This window comes from Narcine bancroftii, chromosome 12 (genome assembly GCF_036971445.1).
Source record: "Narcine bancroftii isolate sNarBan1 chromosome 12, sNarBan1.hap1, whole genome shotgun sequence".
NCBI lineage: Eukaryota > Metazoa > Chordata > Chondrichthyes > Torpediniformes > Narcinidae > Narcine > Narcine bancroftii.
In genome coordinates this window covers 6,121,563-6,139,762 of record NC_091480.1, presented here as the reverse complement: position 1 = coordinate 6,139,762, position 18,200 = coordinate 6,121,563, and the positions used below count along the sequence as shown (strand labels likewise).

General features: G+C 43.2%; 1 protein-coding gene across 4 annotated transcripts in view; it reads right to left on the bottom strand.

The window, feature by feature from the left end:
- polr3e (polymerase (RNA) III (DNA directed) polypeptide E) overlaps positions 1–18,200 on the bottom strand; it is a 74,897-nt gene that overhangs the window by 43,253 nt on the left and 13,444 nt on the right. For 3 of the 4 annotated variants that reach the window (XR_011347189.1, XM_069905596.1, XM_069905598.1), the window contains 6 exons: positions 17,743–17,861; positions 17,060–17,142; positions 16,196–16,303; positions 13,885–13,934; positions 3,436–3,555; positions 1,904–1,989 (listed from right to left, as the gene is read on the bottom strand). Coding sequence is in view for 3 of the 4 variants with exons in the window: in XM_069905596.1 (XP_069761697.1) it covers positions 1,904–1,989; positions 3,436–3,555; positions 13,885–13,934; positions 16,196–16,303; positions 17,060–17,142; positions 17,743–17,861 (566 nt within the window). In the remaining variant the exon portion in view is untranslated. The remainder of the gene's footprint in view (positions 1–1,903; positions 1,990–3,435; positions 3,556–13,884; positions 13,935–16,195; positions 16,304–17,059; positions 17,143–17,742; positions 17,862–18,200) is intronic. The other variant, XM_069905597.1, reaches the window with a different exon arrangement.

Below are 18,200 nucleotides of genomic sequence, written 5' to 3'. Positions count from 1 at the left end.
GTAGGTACAGCAGGGTTTCAAAAAGGCAAATGGAACGTTGGCCTTCAATGCAAGAGGGATTGAATTTAAGAGCAGGGAGGTCATGCTGCAACTGTACAAGGTACTCATGAGACCTCATCTGGAGAACTGCAGGTAGTTCTGGTCTCCTTACTTGAGGAAGGATGTACTGGCTTTGGAGGGGGTTCGCCTATGAGGAGAGATTGAGTCACCTGAAACTGTACTCGCTGGAATTTAGAAGAATGAAAGGGGATCTTGTAAAAACATAAAATTATGAAAGGCATAGATAAGATAGAGGTAGGCAGGTCGTTTCCATTGGTGGGGGAAGACCAGAACTAGGGGACATGACCTCAAGATTCAGGGTAGTAAATTTAAGACAGAGATGAGGAGGATCCACTTTTCCCAGAGGAGAGTGATTCTGTGGAATTAAGACAAAGTTGGATAGATTTTTACATTGTAATGGAATTAAGGGATATGGGGAAAAGTTGGGTCGGTGGAGGTGAGCCAATCATCAGGCCAGCCATGATCTCATTGAATGGCGGAGCAGGCTTGACGGGGCAGATGGCCGACTCCTGCTCCTAGTTCTTGTTTTTAACACAGAGGGTGGTCAGTCAAGGTGACCAGAGACAAGGATTCCTGGCATGGTGGTACCGGGAGTAGAAATGCTGCCTCACAGCTGCACTGACCCAGGTCCAGTCCTCATCTCTGATGTGGTCTATTCTCCTGTGATCACGTATGCCAGATTCCTCCCACGTCCCAAAAATATACAGGCCGGTAGGCTAACTAAAGCAGTCCCTGGAGGGGCAGAATCTGAGGGGAGTTGAATAATGCTGGATTAATGTCAGTCAGATGAAAGGTTGATCAGTGGTCAGCATGGACTTGGTGGGCTGAAATGCCAGCCTTCATGCCTCAGTCTGACTACACGGTTGTTACTAGAACCAAGGGACAACTTCAAGATTAGAGAGCAGATTCAGGATGGAGAGGAGGAATTGCTTCTCACAGAGAGCAGTGAATCTGTGGAATTCTCTGGATAAGAAAGCAGCAGAGATGGCCTCATTAAGTACACTGAAGACCAAGTTGGGTTTTTGAATAGGGGAATTAAGGATTATGGGGAACAGGTGAATGTGAAACAGCCCTCGGCCAGATCAGCCACGATCCTACTAATGAAAATGAGTTTAGTGTCATATCCACTGTGCAATGCACTGATGCACAGAAATTTCTACTTGCTGCAGCCAAACAGATACTTTATTTAAAACACAAATGGGATACTTAACTGAATTAAAAGACAATAAATACAAAACAAATGTGCAAAAAAAATAAAAGTGACTTTGCAGTGCAGCAGAGAGTCCTTTTGTGGTGTTGGAGAAGTCCCTGATCAGTGTAACAAGGGGATGTTCAAGAGCCTGATAGCTGTTGGAAAGAAACTGTTCTTGAACCACAAGGGTCTGGTCTTCAGCCTGAAGGTGACAATAAGAGCAAGAGGAGTTTTGGCAGGCCAGATAGCCTACTCCTGCTCCTATTTCCTGTTATTCATTGGGAACATTAATTCTTTTTCAATTAAAAAAAAGACATACAGCATGGTAAATAGACCCTTCTGGTCCACGAGCCCATGCCACCCAATTACATCTAATTAACCTTCAAATCCCAATGTGTTTTTGGTGGGTGGGAGGAAACCAGAGCACCCAGATGTAACCCATGCAGAACGTACAAACTCCTTACAGTCGCACGTTGTGTTAACCGTATCCAGGGATCGTTGGCGTCCCTCGAAGTGATTTTGCAGATTTTAACAGTTATATGAAATGAAACACAAAAATCTGTAGATGCTGTGATGGCAGTTTGGCATCGCTCAGAGATTTTGATGCAAACCATAAATGGTTGAGTGCCAAGAGCTGATGCCAGCTCTTACCTTGGGGACTTGGTTAGTTCTGACGTCTCCACCATGCCGGCTAACTGACTGAAGAGATACTGTCGCTCGTGCTCAGACCGACTGTCCTGTGGATAAGACAGACACACCATCAGTGTGTCAGACCTTGGCAACACTGCCCCCTTGTGTCCACGTCTATCTGAACAGCTTTCAACTGCCAGCGGATTTAACCTTAAATTTTTAATTCTTTAGACATACAGCACCACGGTAAAAGCCCTTCCAGCCCGTACCCCCCAAATACCCCAATTATACCTTGAAAGGTAGGAGGAAACCGGAGCCTTCAGGGAAAACCCACCCAGACACGGACAAACTCCTGATGGACAGCACGGGATTTGATTTCTCGGTCGTGACGCTGTTAGTGTTGCACTGACCACGCTGCTCCCTTTAGAATAAAACACCATTTTTCCTACAGTTAAATTCTCAAGAATCCCACTTTCAAAATCGCACCCCACACCTGGGACTAGGTACAAATCACTAATTACCCTACGCCAGGAGTCTGCAGACACTAGAATCTAGAACAAACCAATGAGGTGGAGGAACTCAGTGGGTCGCACAGCATCAATGGGAGGATAATGGCCAATGTTTCAATTTTCCAACTAAAGAACTGATGTGTTAAGGACCCCTTTTGCCTATCCCACCTCCACTAACTGAACTACGCACAGCCATGTCAGAACACGAATTAAACTAGTTACTTCCAACAAAACAAGCTGTTTTCTCTGAGAGTCAGTGGGGAGACCCGGCAGAAGTATATAAGGGGGTATAGATAGTGTAGTCCAGTGGTTCTCAACCTTTGTTTTCCCACTCACAAACCGCCTTAAGTAATCCCTTACTGATCAAAGAGGACCTGCATCTTGTCCTTAGTAAGGGATAACTTAAGGTGGAACGTGAGTGGAAAAAAATGGTTGAGAATCACTTGGGTAGACAAACTTTATCACAGGGTAAAAGGGTCAAATACCAGCAGACATAGCTTTTAGGTGAAAAGAGAAATGCTTAATGATTTACATAGCATTTTTAAAAAAATGTGGTGACCACTGGGTGCCTGGAACACGATGCTTGGAAAGATGTTGAAAGCAAATCCATCAGCAACATTTGAAAGCATTTAGACAGAGAACAAGGAGAGGGAGGGGGAGACAGAGAGAGAGAGAGAGGGAGAGAGGGAGAGAGGGAGAGAGGGAGAGAGGGAGAGAGGGAGAGAGGGAGAGAGGGAGAGAGGGAGAGAGGGAGAGAGGGAGAGAGGGAGAGAGGGAGAGAGGGAGAGAGGGAGAGAGGGAGAGAGGGAGAGAGGGAGAGACAGACAAACAGACAGAAAGAACATGTGCTGGCAGATGAGATGAGTTTAACTTGACATTGTGGTTATAGGAACAGGTGTTAAACAGCCACTTTAAATTTAACATTCATATGCATCAGACTGTTTTAAAATGAGTTCCAAGCAGAGGGAATTATCAAGTGGACCAGCAACAGTAAACCTGTACTGACACAGTGCCCAGGACTCAGGGCGCTCCCTATAACCATACCTTCACGCCACAGTAGTGCAGGTAATGCCAGGGCTCCTCCGCCTGCTTCTTCTGCAAGAACTCGTACGACTGAATTCGCCGCTGTCGAGCTTGTTCAGACTCTGGACGTGAAAACCGCACCTGAGGATTAACAGGGTGCAAGTGTAATTTACATGTTAAACCACAACGAATCCACAATGAACACTCCCCAAAGTTCCAAAGACAAGTAAACAGCAGAAGGAATGAACAATAAGGTTATTTCACTTCACTATGTTAATGTCATTTACAGTATAAAACAGCCATTCTCAACAGGGCCACACAGTTCCCCCCTCCCCCAGAGGCCACACACATGGGGGGGGCGGGGGAAGGGTAGGAACATAGGAACATAGTAAGTAGGAACAGGAGTAGGCCAAAAATGGCCCATCGAGCCTGCTCCGCCATTCAAAACGATCACGGCTGATCTAATTTATGACCTAACTCCACCTACCTGCCTTCTCCCCATATCCCCTAATTCCTCTATCATGTAAAAATTTATCTAACCGAATTTTAAATATGTTTAATGAAGCAGCCTCAATCACTTCGCTGGTTAGAGAATTCCAAACATTCACTACTCTCTGGGAAAAACTATTTTTCCTCATCTCTGTCCTAAATCTACTCCCCCGAATCTTGAGACTGTGTCCTCTCATTTTAGTTTCCCCGGCCAGCTCAAAAAACCTTCCTACATCTATCCTATCCATACCCTTCATAATCCTATATGTTTCTATAAGATCTCCTCTCATTCTTCTGAACTCGAGCGAATACAATCCTAGACGATTTAATCTTTCATCATAAGTCAAACCCTTCATCCCAGGGATCAACCGAGTAAACCTCCTCTGGACCGTCTCCAAAGCCAGTAATCCTTCCTCAAATATGGAGACCAGAACTGGACACAGTACTCCAGGTGCGGTCTCACCAGTACCTTATACAGTTGCAACTTTACCTCCCTACTCCTGAATTCAATTCCTCTAGCGATGAAGGCCAACATTCCATTTGCCTTCTTAATAACCTGCTGCACCTGCAACCTAACGTTTTACGATTCATGCACAAGCCCTCCCAAGTCCCTCTGCACAACAGCATGCTGTAGTTTTTCACCCTTTAAATAATATTCAGCTCTTTTATTTTTCTTGCCAAAGTGGATAACCTCACCCTTACTAACATTGTACTCCATCTGCCAGACCTTTGCCCACTCATCCAGCTTAACTCTATCCCTCTGCAGACGCTCCACATCCTCATTACAATTTGCTCTTCCACTCAATTTGGTGTCATCCGCAAACTTGGCTGCACCACATTTTGTCCCCTCCTCCAAGTCATCAATGTAAATGATGAACAGTTGTGGGCCTAACACTGACCCCTGTGGCACCCGACTTACCACTCTCTGCCCACCTGAAAAACTCCCATTTATCCCGACTCTCTGCCTCCTGTCAGACAACCAGTTTTCAATCCAGGCCAATATACTTCCCCGGACTCCACTTTCCTGTAACTTACTGAGAAGTCTCTTGTGCGGCACCTTATCAAACGCTTTCTGGAAATCCAAATATACAACATCAACCTGTTCCCCTCTGATAAAGAAGATAGAAATAGGAGAATAAGGAAAATGTTGGATGTTGTTGGAATGTTGTCTGGTAAAGAGTTGAAAATAAGAAAACAGAAATGGAAAAGGAGGAAAGGTAATGATGGAAAAACGGAAAGAGAAGATAAACAAAATATAAAATGGCTACGCTGAAGTATATGACTCTAAATATTAATGGAATACATAACCAAATTAAAAGGAAGAAACTACTAAATTTACTGAAAAAGGAAAAAATAGATATAGCATTTGTCCAAGAAACACACTTAACTGAATTGGAGCACAAGAAATTAAAGAGAGATTGGGTAGGACATGTAACAGCAGCATCGTATAATTCAAAAGCAAGAGGAGTGGCTATATTAATTAGCAAAAATGTGCCATTTAAAATAGAAGAGGAAATAATAGATCCAGCAGGGAGATATGTTATGATAAAATGTCAGATATATTCGGAGCTTTGGAATCTACTTAATATATATTCACCTAACGAAGAAGATTAAAAGTTTATGCAAGATATCTTTTTGAAGGTAGCTAATACACAAGGGAACATACTAATAGGAGGGGATTTCAATCTGAATTTGGATCCAAATATGGATAAAACGGGGAAAAAAATTAACAGGAAGAACAAAGTAACCAAATTTATAATTAAATCAATGCAAGAAATGAAACTTGTGGACATATGGAGGAAACAAAACCCAAAAGAAAAGGAATACTCATACTACTCGACTAGACATAAAACATACTCAAGGATAGACCTATTCCTGTTATCAGCCCACATTCAAGGGAGAGTTAGGAAAACGGAATATAAAGCTAGACTATTATCGGACCACTCACCCCTGTTATTGGCAATAGAGCTAGAGGACATCCCTCCAAGAATGTATAGATGGAGATTAAACCCCATGCTACTTAAAAGACAGGATTTTAGAGAATTTATTGAAAAACAATTAAAAATGTACTTTGAAGTAAATACGGAATCAGTGGAAGATAAGTTTATACTATGGGACGCAATGAAAGCATTCATTAGAGGACAAATAATAAGTTATGCAACCAAGATGAAGAAGGACTATAATCAGGAAACAGAGCAGTTGGAAAGGGAAATAATAAACATAGAAAAAAAATTAGCAAAAAAGGAAGATACAACCAAAAGAAGAGAATTGGCGGATAAAAAAATAAAATATGAAACATTACAAACATATAAGGTGGAGAAGAATATAATGAAGACAAAACAGAAATATTATGAACTAGGTGAAAAAACACACAAAATCTTAGCATGGCAGCTTAAGACAGAGCAAACTAAGAAAATGGTATTGGCAACAAGGAAAAAAGACAAACAAATTACATATAATCCAAAAGAAATTAAGGAAAACTTCAGAGAATTCTATGAACAATTATACCGAACTGAAAACGAAGGGAAAGAAGGGAAAATAGATGAATTTTTGACTAAAATTGAACTACCAAAACTACAAATAGAGGAACAAAATAAATTAACAGAACCATTTGGAACAGTAGAAATACAAGAGATAATAAAAAATTTACCAAATAATAAGACACCAGGAGAGGATGGACTCCCAATAGAATTCTACAAAACATTTAAAGATCTAATAATACCACCCCTCCTGGATGTAATCAACCAGATCGATGAGACACAAAACTTACCAGATTCATGTCTTTCTTTTTTTTCTTTGGCTTGGCTTCGCGGACGAAGATTTATGGAGGGGGTAAAAAGTCCACGTCAGCTGCAGGCTCGTTTGTGGCTGACCAGTCCGATGCGGGACAGGCAGACACGATTGCAGCGGTTGCAAGGGAAAATTGGTTGGTTGGGGTTGGGTGTTGGGTTTTTCCTCCTTTGCCTTTTGTCAGTGAGGTGGGCTCTGCGGTCTTCTTCAAAGGAGGCTGCTGCCCGCCAAACTGTGAGGCGCCAAGATGCACGGTTTGAGGCGTTATCAGCCCACTGGCGGTGGTCAATGTGGCAGGCACCAAGAGATTTCTTTAGGCAGTCCTTGTACCTTTTCTTTGGTGCACCTCTGTCACGGTGGCCAGTGGAGAGCTCGCCATATAATACGATCTTGGGAAGGCGATGGTCCTCCATTCTGGAGACGTGACCCATCCAGCGCAGCTGGATCTTCAGCAGCGTGGACTCGATGCTGTCGACCTCTGCCATCTCGAGTACCTCGACGTTAGGGGTGTGAGCGCTCCAATGGATGTTGAGGATGGAGCGGAGACAACGCTGGTGGAAGCGTTCTAGGAGCCGTAGGTGGTGCCGGTAGAGGACCCATGATTCGGAGCCGAACAGGAGTGTGGGTATGACAACGGCTCTGTATACGCTTATCTTTGTGAGGTTTTTCAGTTGGTTGTTTTTCCAGACTCTTTTGTGTAGTCTTCCAAAGGCGCTATTTGCCTTGGCGAGTCTGTTGTCTATCTCATTGTCGATCCTTGCATCTGATGAAATGGTGCAGCCGAGATAGGTAAACTGGTTGACCGTTTTGAGTTTTGTGTGCCCGATGGAGATGTGGGGGGGCTGGTAGTCATGGTGGGGAGCTGGCTGATGGAGGACCTCAGTTTTCTTCAGGCTGACTTCCAGGCCAAACATTTTGGCAGTTTCCGCAAAGCAGGACGTCAAGCGCTGAAGAGCTGGCTCTGAATGGGCAACTAAAGCGGCATCATCTGCAAAGAGTAGTTCTCGGACAAGTTTCTCTTGTGTCTTGGTGTGAGCTTGCAGGCGCCTCAGATTGAAGAGACTGCCATCCGTGCGGTACCGGATGTAAACAGCGTCTTCATTGTTGGGGTCTTTCATGGCTTGGTTCAGCATCATGCTGAAGAAGATTGAAAAGAGGGTTGGTGCGAGAACACAGCCTTGCTTCACGCCATTGTTAATGGAGAAGGGTTCAGAGAGCTCATTGCTGTATCTGACCCAACCTTGTTGGTTTTCGTGCAGTTGGATAATCATGTTGAGGAACTTTGGGGGACATCCGATGCGCTCTAGTATTTGCCAAAGCCCTTTCCTGCTCACGGTGTCGAAGGCTTTGGTGAGGTCAACAAAGGTGATGTAGAGTCCTTTGTTTTGTTCTCTACACTTTTCTTGGAGCTGTCTGAGGGCAAAGACCATGTCAGTGGTTCCTCTGTTAGCGCGAAAGCCGCACTGTGATTCTGGGAGAATATTCTCAGCGACACTAGGTATTATTCTATTTAGTAGAATCCTAGCGAAGATTTTGCCTGCAATGGAGAGCAACGTGATTCCCCTGTAGTTTGAGCAGTCTGATTTCTCGCCTTTGTTTTTGTACAGGGTGATGATGGTGGCATCACGAAGATCCTGAGGCAGTTTACCTTGGTCCCAACAAAGCTTGAAAAACTCATGCAGTTTGGCATGCAGAGTTTTGCCGCCAGCCTTCCAGACTTCTGGGGGGATTCCATCCATACCTGCTGCTTTGCCACTTTTCAGTTGTTCGATTGCCTTATATGTCTCATCCAGGGTGGGAACCTCATCCAGCTCTAGCCTTAGGGGCTGTAATTACAGTGATACTAAAACAAGGGAAAGATCCACTCTCACCAGCGTCATATAGACCAATATCTCTGCTAAACACAGATTATAAGATAATAGCTAAACTATTAGCAAACAGATTAGCAGAACAGGTACCGAAAATGGTAAATTTAGACCAAACTGGATTTATCAAAAAAAGACGCACAACAGACAATATTTGTAAATTTATTAACTTAATTCATGCAGTAGAAGGAAATAAAACACCGGCAGTAGCAGTTGCTTTAGACGCAGAGAAGGCCTTCGACAGAGTAGAATGGAATTACTTGTTCAAAGTATTGCAAAAATTCAGTTTACCGGAGAAGTATATTAATTGGATTAAAGCATTATATGAGGGACCGTTAGCAAAAGTGACAGTAAATGGACATGTATCAAAGCAATTTAACTTAAGCAGGTCAACGCGGCAGGGATGCCCACTATCACCATTATTGTTTGCGCTAGCTATAGAACCACTAGCAGAATCGATAAGAATAGATAATAATATAAAAGGAATAAAAATAAAAGACAGGGAATATAAAATCAGTCTATTTGCGGATGATGTGATAGTGTACTTAACAGAACCAGAACTATCAATAAAAGAACTATATAAGAAATTGAAGGAATATGGAGAAGTGTCGGGATACAAGATAAACGTAAATAAAAGTGAAGCAATGCCTATGAATAACGCGGATTTCTCAAAATTTAAGGAGGAATCCCCATTCAGATGGCAAACGCAGGCAATAAGATACCTAGGTGTGCAAATAAACAAAATCTAGGCCAATTATATAAACTCAATTACAATCCACTAATGAAAAAATTACAGGACGATTTAGAGCATTGGAAAGAGCTACCACTAACACTGATAGGAAGGATAAACTGTATTAAAATGAACATTTTTCCAAGGATACTATACTTATTTCAGGCATTGCCAATACAACTGACAGAAAAATTCTTCAAAGAGTTAAAGAAAATAATAAGGAGATTTTTATGGAGAGGGGGGAAACCGAGGATAGCACTAGATAAATTAACAGAATGGTATAAACAAGGAGGCTTACAATTGCCAAACTTCAAAAATTATTATAGAGCCGCACAATTAAGGTACCTATCAGATTTTTATCAAACAAGGGAAAAACCAGACTGGACGAGACTAGAATTAGATAAAATAGGGGAAAAGATACCTGAACACATATTATATAAATGGGACGAAAAATTGGTACAACATAGAACTTCTCCAGTATTACACCATCTCCTCAATATATGGAAGAAGATTCATGTAGAAAGAAATAAAATAAATTATCAAATACCAAAACTAATATTGACGCAAAATAAGCTACTCCCTTTTACAATAGACAACCTTTCCTTTAGAAAATGGGAAAAAAAAGGGATTAAAAGAATAGAAAATTGTTTTTCAGGAAGTAGATTCTTATCCTTTGAACAAATGAGAGATAAGTACAATATAACTGGAGATACAGCACTGGCATATTACCAACTGAGATCCTACTTGAAAGATAAATTAGGAAGCAATTTGAGTTTACCAGAGGGAAGTAACCTTGAATATGTGATTACAGATACAATGTTAATCAAAAGATTTATAACAAATATGTATATCAAACTGCAAGAAAAGGAGAATGAGGAAACAAATGGTAAAACTAAACAAAAATGGGAACAAGATTTAAATATAAAGATAAAGAAGGAAACATGGGAGAAATTATGTTCTGGAACGATGAGAAATACAATAAATACGAGGCTGCGTATGATACAATATAATTGGTTACACAGACTATACATTACACCGCAAAAGTTAAATAAATGGGACCCAACAGTATCTGATAGATGTTTTCGATGTAAAAAAGAAAGGGGAACAACAATTCATGCAATCTGGACATGTGAGAGAGTAGAAAAATTTTGGGATGATCTCAATCAGATATTAAATAAAATAACAGAAAACAATATACCAAAGAATCCAGAGATCTTTCTCCTAAGTAACATAAAAAATAAAGAATTTGGAATTGACTTGGAAGATGCACAAAAAAGATTTGTCAAGATAGCCCTAGCCGTAGCAAAAAAATGTATTATGTCAACCTGGAAATTGGAAGATAATTTGAAAATACAATGATGGAAGGAGAAGAAAAGAAAAGAATGGACTCAGTAGAATTTCTGGTGTATTTTTGTTGAATGACAACATTGTCTGACTGAATTAATGCAACCTAGATTGTATACCTAAAATGGATGAGAGATGGATGAGAGGGGGGGGTGGGGGGGTGGCTTGGGAGGAGGGAGGAGAAAAATTCACTGTAAATGTGTGGAAAAGAAAAAGTGTATATCATGGCTATTGTGATTTATGGTGTGAAAAATAAAAAATTTAATTTAAAAAAAAAACCTGTTCCCCTCTATCCACCACACCCATTATATCCTCAAAGAATCCTTTGTCAAACAAGATCTTCCCTTTCTAAAACCATGCTGCGTCTGCCTGATTGAACCCTTACATTCCAAAAGTTTCACTATTTCATCTTTAATGACGGCTTCAAGCATTTTTCCAACTACAGACATCAAGCTAATTGGCCGATAATTTCCAGTCTTCTGCCTACATCCCTTCTTAAAAAGTGGCGTGACATTTACTGCGGATATTCAGATAAAGTGCCCTTATGCTCTTTGTCCTTTTAATATCTAGTGACTTCTGTAACCTTTTCTTTTGATTTTTCTGCCCATTATTTTTCTTTGTAATTTTCTTAACACTATCATTGACCTGAAAACTCACTGCTCCATCTGATTTTTCTCCTCCCAACATTACTTTTCCTATGTTACTTTTCCTGGCCATTTCTTTATCTTCCCTTCCCTTTTCCCTATCACTCTGGTTCCCATACCCCTGCCAAATTAGTTTAAACAAAAGACAGAATCATAAAATATTTTTAATGTTTTTTTATGTAGTCGGTAGGAGAGGTTTGGAAGAAACCAAAACTTGACTGCTTCACAGGGAAGGGGGCTCATAAACTTTGAACAGAGTCCTGTGGGGTGGGACCATAACCGAAATAAGGGTGAGAATGGCTCGTCTAAAGGATGTGAACAATTAAAATTATTGACATAAAATAAAAACTCAATGCTGGAGACACTCAGCAGGTCAAACAGTGGACTTTATATACAGTAAATGCATAGAATGAATGTGTATGTATATGTCTGTGTTTTATAGAGGTGCACCAAAGAAGAGGTACAAGGACTGCCTAAAGAAATCTCTTGGTGCCTGCCACATTGACCACCGCCAGTGGGCTGATATCGCCTCAAATCGTGCATCTTGGCGCCTCACAGTTTGGCGGGCAGCAACCTCCTTTGAAGAAGACCGCAGAGCCAACCTCACTGACAAAAGACAGAGGAAAAACCCAACACCCAACCCCAACCAACCAATTTTCCCCTGCAACCGTGTCTGCCTGTCCAGCATCGGACTTGTCAGCCACAATTGAGCCTGCAGCTGACGTGGACTTTTACCCCCTCCATAAATCTTCGTCCACAAAGCCAAGCCAAAGGTATATCACATACACACACACTGTACGCTGTGTGACCAGCTGAGCACCTCCAGCATTGTGTTTTTACTTCACCCACACACAGTATCTGCAAACTTTCAGGTTCTACTAAAACTATTGGCAGTTTTGACACAATAAAACCTTCAAAGATGTTTCACAGAAGGTCAGATATTAAGATAGTGAACAAAACTACAGAAGAAAGGGTTGAGAGGTTTTGGGAGAAAAATCTAAAAGTGGGCATCAGCATTGAATGGCACTGTTGTCCAATGGTGCAGCAATACAAATGCCAAGCTGCACGGTGCTCACACCAGGTCGGGGGACCCGCATGGGCTGCAGGCTGCTGGAGATTAACTCATGGGAACCAGGTATCAGAAGAGGGTGCAGAAGGCAAGAAAGGCCCCCAGGGGTCTTGGGTGCTGAAGGCTTCCCGATCATATTGGAGGTTTGGATCTGGATTGCTGATGCTTTCAACAGGAGTCTGGGCGGCTGGAGGCAAATCCACAGATACTCGAGTGCCTCTGAAGGGACTCTTTTGCTCCAGTTTCTCCTATTGTTATGAGCACTGGGCAATGCTCATGGTGACTCTTCATTTGCCTCAAGGCCAACACAAGTTAAAGTACATCATGTATAAATTTAGTACTTTTTAAATTGAGACACACAGCACGGTAACAGGCCCTTCTGGCCCAAGAGCCCCTACTGCCCAATTTACACCCAATTAACCTACACCCCCCCCCCCACCCCAACTCCGGCACATTTCAAACAGTGGGAGGAAACTAGAGACCCTGAGGAAAACCCACGCAGACCCGGGGAAAACATACAAAGTCCTTACAGACAGCGCCAGATTCTAACCCATGTAATTGGCGCTGTGACAATGTTGCGCTAACTGCTATGCCAATATTCATTTTTTGTGCATTATTATGTGACAATAAAAGGAACCTTGAATGGTGTACATGCCTGAGAACTGTCCCATATAACCTGCGCTCCCACAGAGTTCCACAACAGCACTGACACCATCAACAGGGAAGTCTACAGCCAACAGGGTTTTTCCCTGAAACAGCCAATGGAGCACAGAAAGTTTCAGGTGACGTTGTCCCCACCAAACACGTCACCAAATTGCTTTGGTGAATTCTCTGATAATTGTTGATAGTGGAGTTACAGGTGGAAGACAGCAGGATTTATACAGCAGTCTCCCATCTTCAGCACGTCCCAAAGAGCCAAACAAATCTGAAGTGCAGCCATCTAATCAGTGGGGCGACTTGCCCCATCTCTGAGACCCTTTAAAGTGACATTGCTGTACAGATTTTATCAAACAACGAGGCAAACCTCTATTCCCTCAGGAGATGGCGGAGGTTTGGGACAGCATCAGAAACCCTGGCAAATTCCTGCAGATGTTTAGTGGAAAGTGTCCTCACCAGCTGCATCAATACCCCTGAGCATAAAGCCCTCCAAAAGGTAGTGGACGCAGCCCAGGACATCACAGGTAAAACCCTCTCCACCCTCAAGAACATCTACAGGGAACACTGCCGTCAGAGAGCAGCAGCGATCATCAAGGATCCATCACCCAGCACATGCTCTGCTCTCGCTGCGGCAATCAGTGCCACAGACCCGCTCCATCAGGTTCAGGAACAGCTGCTCCCCCTCCACCATCAGACTCCTCAACAACAAACTTCATCAGGGACTCATTTAAGGGCTCTTACTTTTGCACTTTATTGATTTATTTTTCTATCTCTGTTTTGCAGTTTATTTACACATATATGTTGAGTACAGTTTTGTAGAAACTTTGTAGGCTTTGTAGAGTGAAGCATTCTTACAGAGGCAAGAAAGTAGAGCCCACTTACAGTGACCTGCTTCACATCATCTTCAACTTCATCCTGAGAAGAGTCACCTGCTACAGAAGAATAGATCTCAATTACCCACAGGTTATAACAGGTCATTCAGATCATCCCCTCCATTTGTTCCGACAGATGTTGTGACCCCGGAAGGATTGAGCTCAGCTTGCCAGGGTCGGTTGCAGAGGAGTTCCCAAGCATAGCCCCCTCTTCCCACACTGAGTTCACAGGCCGAAGGTCACTCCCAGGTTCTGTCGACCTTTCAGGCAGTGAGCACCCAATATCCACCCACCCTCAGGATGAAGACTTTCCTCCTCCTCGCCCCCTTTCCGAGCCAAGTTAAATCTACGCTGTTGAGATTTTGATCACTGATGCAAGAACCAGATTTTTCCTATCAACTCCACTGAGGCCCCTCTCAAATGGTTCACAGCTCAAACAAGCCTCCCTTCAACCGCCTATGTTAAAACAATCCTGGTTTATCCCATCTTTCCTTGTAGCTAAAATTTACCCAGACCTGGCATCATTTTTGAGAGTGAAAAGCACAATCTGCTAGAGAAACTCCAGAGGGTTGAGCACCATCAGAGGGAGAACAAGAGTGGGCAACGTTTCTGGTCGGAACTGTCTTGTCGACCATTCTCTCCTGTGGCTCCAATATCTATATGAATGTCACCACCCCTCGCCCATCTCAGTTCATCCACATCTGCCCTGAGTTAACCAGACTTGATGATATACTCAGATTGTGGCCTAACAAGCAATTTCTACAGTTTGCAAATAACTAACTACTCTGCTCTTACATTCTCTGCCTCAGTTACCTTCGAGAATTTGTGGGTAAACATTCCAAGTTCCTGCCATCCCTTTTACTGAACATTCCCTTGCTATTTTGCACCTTCCCAAATGCATCCTCGCATTTCTGTCTCCCTGCTATACCTCAAACTCAACTGTGTCAGAAAATTGAGGTTTATATGTGATCATCTGACAGCAATAACCTTGACAATGGGTTGGTCTCCTCTCCCCGCCAATCCAAGGAAAGTGCTTGATAATTTATATCTTGACAGTTGTAATCACAGAATTCAAGGTCTCTCCCAACTGCCCTTATCAGGTGTGGGCCTGAATTTGACTCATGTTCCAATAGTTTAACTAATGGACTAAGAGCCAGAACTCTGGATCATTAAACCATACACAATTCTAATCTCACTGTGACAATTTAGAAACCTAAATTCAAGTAACTGAATAAAGCTACAGTAAGTTCACAGAACAGGGCACCTCAGGAACAGACCCATGCTGTGTGTTAAATCATGATCCATATCGCTCTATGCCCTGTAGATTCAAGCATCTAACCAGAAGCCTTTTAAATGTTACTATCTGCTTACACCCCTCCCTCCCTGACACTGATTCACTAATGTGGACCTACAGAGAATGCAGAGCAGAGACACAGCACTCCTTCCCCCCACCCCAGGTATTGCTAGTCCAACTACTGATGGCTCCATACAGGTTTTCCACGGCTTGTTAAAGAAGCCAATAGTGGTTTATTTTTAAATCTTGCAATCGCATGGTTTGGGCTCAGGATGGCTGCTCCTGTGCTCGGCAGCGGACTGGAGGGATTACAGACTCCATGGACAAACAGGCAGGGGTGGGGGGGGGGGGGAAATTCTGATAGAAGTCTATAAAATTATGAGGGGAATAGATAAGAGTAGATGTGAATAGGCTCTTCCCCTTGAGGGAAGAATGAGGGGTCATAAGATAAGGTTTAGGGGAACTTTAGAAGTAATGGAAGAGGAAGCTTCTTCACTCAGAATGGTGGCTGAGTGGAATGACCTTCCGGAAGAGGTGGTTGCAGCAGGGTCAATTTTGTCAGTTAAGAGGAGGTTGGATGAGTACATGGATGTGAGGTGGGTTGGAGAGTTATGGGCAGGGAGCAGGGAGGGTTATGGGTGGGACTAGTGGAGTTCACTTAAATTGGTGCGGACTTGAAGGGCCGATATGGCCTGTTTCCATACTGTAATGGTCATATGGTTATAATTTTGGATCTTGCAGCTCACATTTTGGAAGACGATACTCTGAAATTAGGATATATTAGAATAAGGAAAGTGTTGTCTACACCCATAAAACCAGAAATATTTGCAGATTAACAGCTTTCCTGATGAACTGTACGAGACAGAACATGAAGTCTCACTTCTCATGAGGTCAGGAGGTTCTGATGGTACACGTACCCATCGCCTGGTCTGGGCCAGGAGTCGGGTTACTGAACGACTCACTCCCCTCCCCAGGTTGTCTCAGTACAGTGCAATGATCCCCCGCACCACTCTGATCCAACTCTTACCTTCAGTTGCGGCCTCCCTCTCTCTGTGCTTGGCGTCCGCTTTGTCCAAGTAGGAGAAGCTGGGCCTCATCTGGAGCATTCCATGTAATGGAGTGATGTGCAATTCACCTATCACACAACGTTGGGGGTGGTGAGGGGGAGGGAGAAAGAAAATTTATTCACAGAGCGATAGCAGAACCTCAGAGAATAGTCTCTGGCCAAGTACCGAGAAGGGCTTCACGAGCAACACTGAGTTCCCACATGGGCATCTGCCTACATTTTACTCATAATATGATGAAGGGCTCAAGCCTGAAACGTTGGTAGGTATCTTTATCTTTGCTATATACTGTGAAGTGCACTGTTCGACCTGCTGAGTTTCCAGCACTGTGTTTTTCCTCCTTGCGCCCTCCTCAAGCTCCACAACCCTATCCAGTGGTCCAATCAACACATAGGCAAATGAAGGCTGGCATTCACTGCTCTTGCTCAGGCCCAGAGAACACTCTGATCCCACACTGTCATCACTAACCTGGGCCAGCAGGGATGCTTCTGAACAGGCTTTCTCCTTGAGCAGCCAAAGGTTTCCAGGAGACAGAAATTGTTCACTGGATCCTGAAAGCAACTTACACCAGGAGTCACGAGTCTGTCCCTCTCCCAGCAATAAAATGTAGAATTATTGATTCAAGGATTGTTGCTTTCCTGCTATTATGAGCAAACCTCACACTGGTAAAATAATGTTGCTCTGTTCTAAGTGACCTCTCCGTAACTATGCTTTTATGGGTTGACTGGCCAGACTTCTCACAAAAGAAACACTCATTGTACCATGGCACACATGACAATAAACTTGAATTTTGACGTCACAAGAAAAGGCAACTCCCATCCCCTCACCTTTCCTGTAGACGGCCACAGCGTAGCGGGAGGTATTGACAGCTGACTGGATGGATGAGAAGACCTGTTTGTCCATGAGCTTCCTGGAGGGGAGAAGAGAAGGAAGGGGCTGAGATTAACTTGGGTCCTCTCGCCAAGATACATTAACCAGGGCTAGGTCATCAGATCACAAGGGGTATTCCCAACGGGGTTCCTACAGACTCCTCACCTGGACCCACAACTAATTTAAGTAAAAGCCTGGTTTTCTTTTCACCTCGTGTAAAATACTTGGAGTGGTACAATTAGTGTAATGGTTAGCCCAACGCTGTTACAGCGCCAGCGATCGGGACTGGAGTTTGAATCCCATGCTGTCTGTAAGGAGTTTGTACGTTCTCCCTGTGTCTGCGTGGGTTTTTCCCAGGGGCTTTCGTTTACTTCCACCTTTCAAAATGTACCAGGGGTGTAAGTTAGCTGGGTGTAATTGGGCAGCATGGGCTCGTGGGCCGGAATGGCCTGCTACCGTGCTGTAGGTCTAAATTTAAAATTCAATTTTAAAAAATTTAAGAATTCATATTTAAATTTAAAGAAAACCATGTACTGGCTTGTATTTATGTCTTGTTTTATGAATAAATTTTACATGTGAAATAAATTATGTGGCAAGAGAAAACCGTCACATCAAGTCCTCCTGCCGTGACCTCACTTACGTAACATAAGTACTGCCAGAGTCGTCGGTGCTGGCACCATCCACGTTAAGAGCAATCTGCTCCCCCTTGCTCCGACAGTAGTTGGGGCTCATGGTATCGATTGCCATTTCCACCTCCACCTAGAGAGAAAGCAAGAGACAGGCAGTCTTGTTGGAACAAAGGTGGCCAAGGGGTGATCAGACAGAAGTAAACAACATTGGAAGCACAGTCAGGGTAGATGGTCAAAATCTTTTCCCCCCCATACCACTTGTATCCAAAACAAGGGAGAACCATTTTAATTGTGACGAGGAGCATTAAAGAGGACTTGAAAAGTTGTGCTTTTTTTAATACACAGAGTGGTCGACTGGAACTTACTGCCAGAGGGAACAGTGGAATCGGATACAATCGCTATTTTTAAACAGGCATTTAGACAGACATTTAAATGGAAAAGGCTTCAGAGGATACAGTCCTAATGTGGG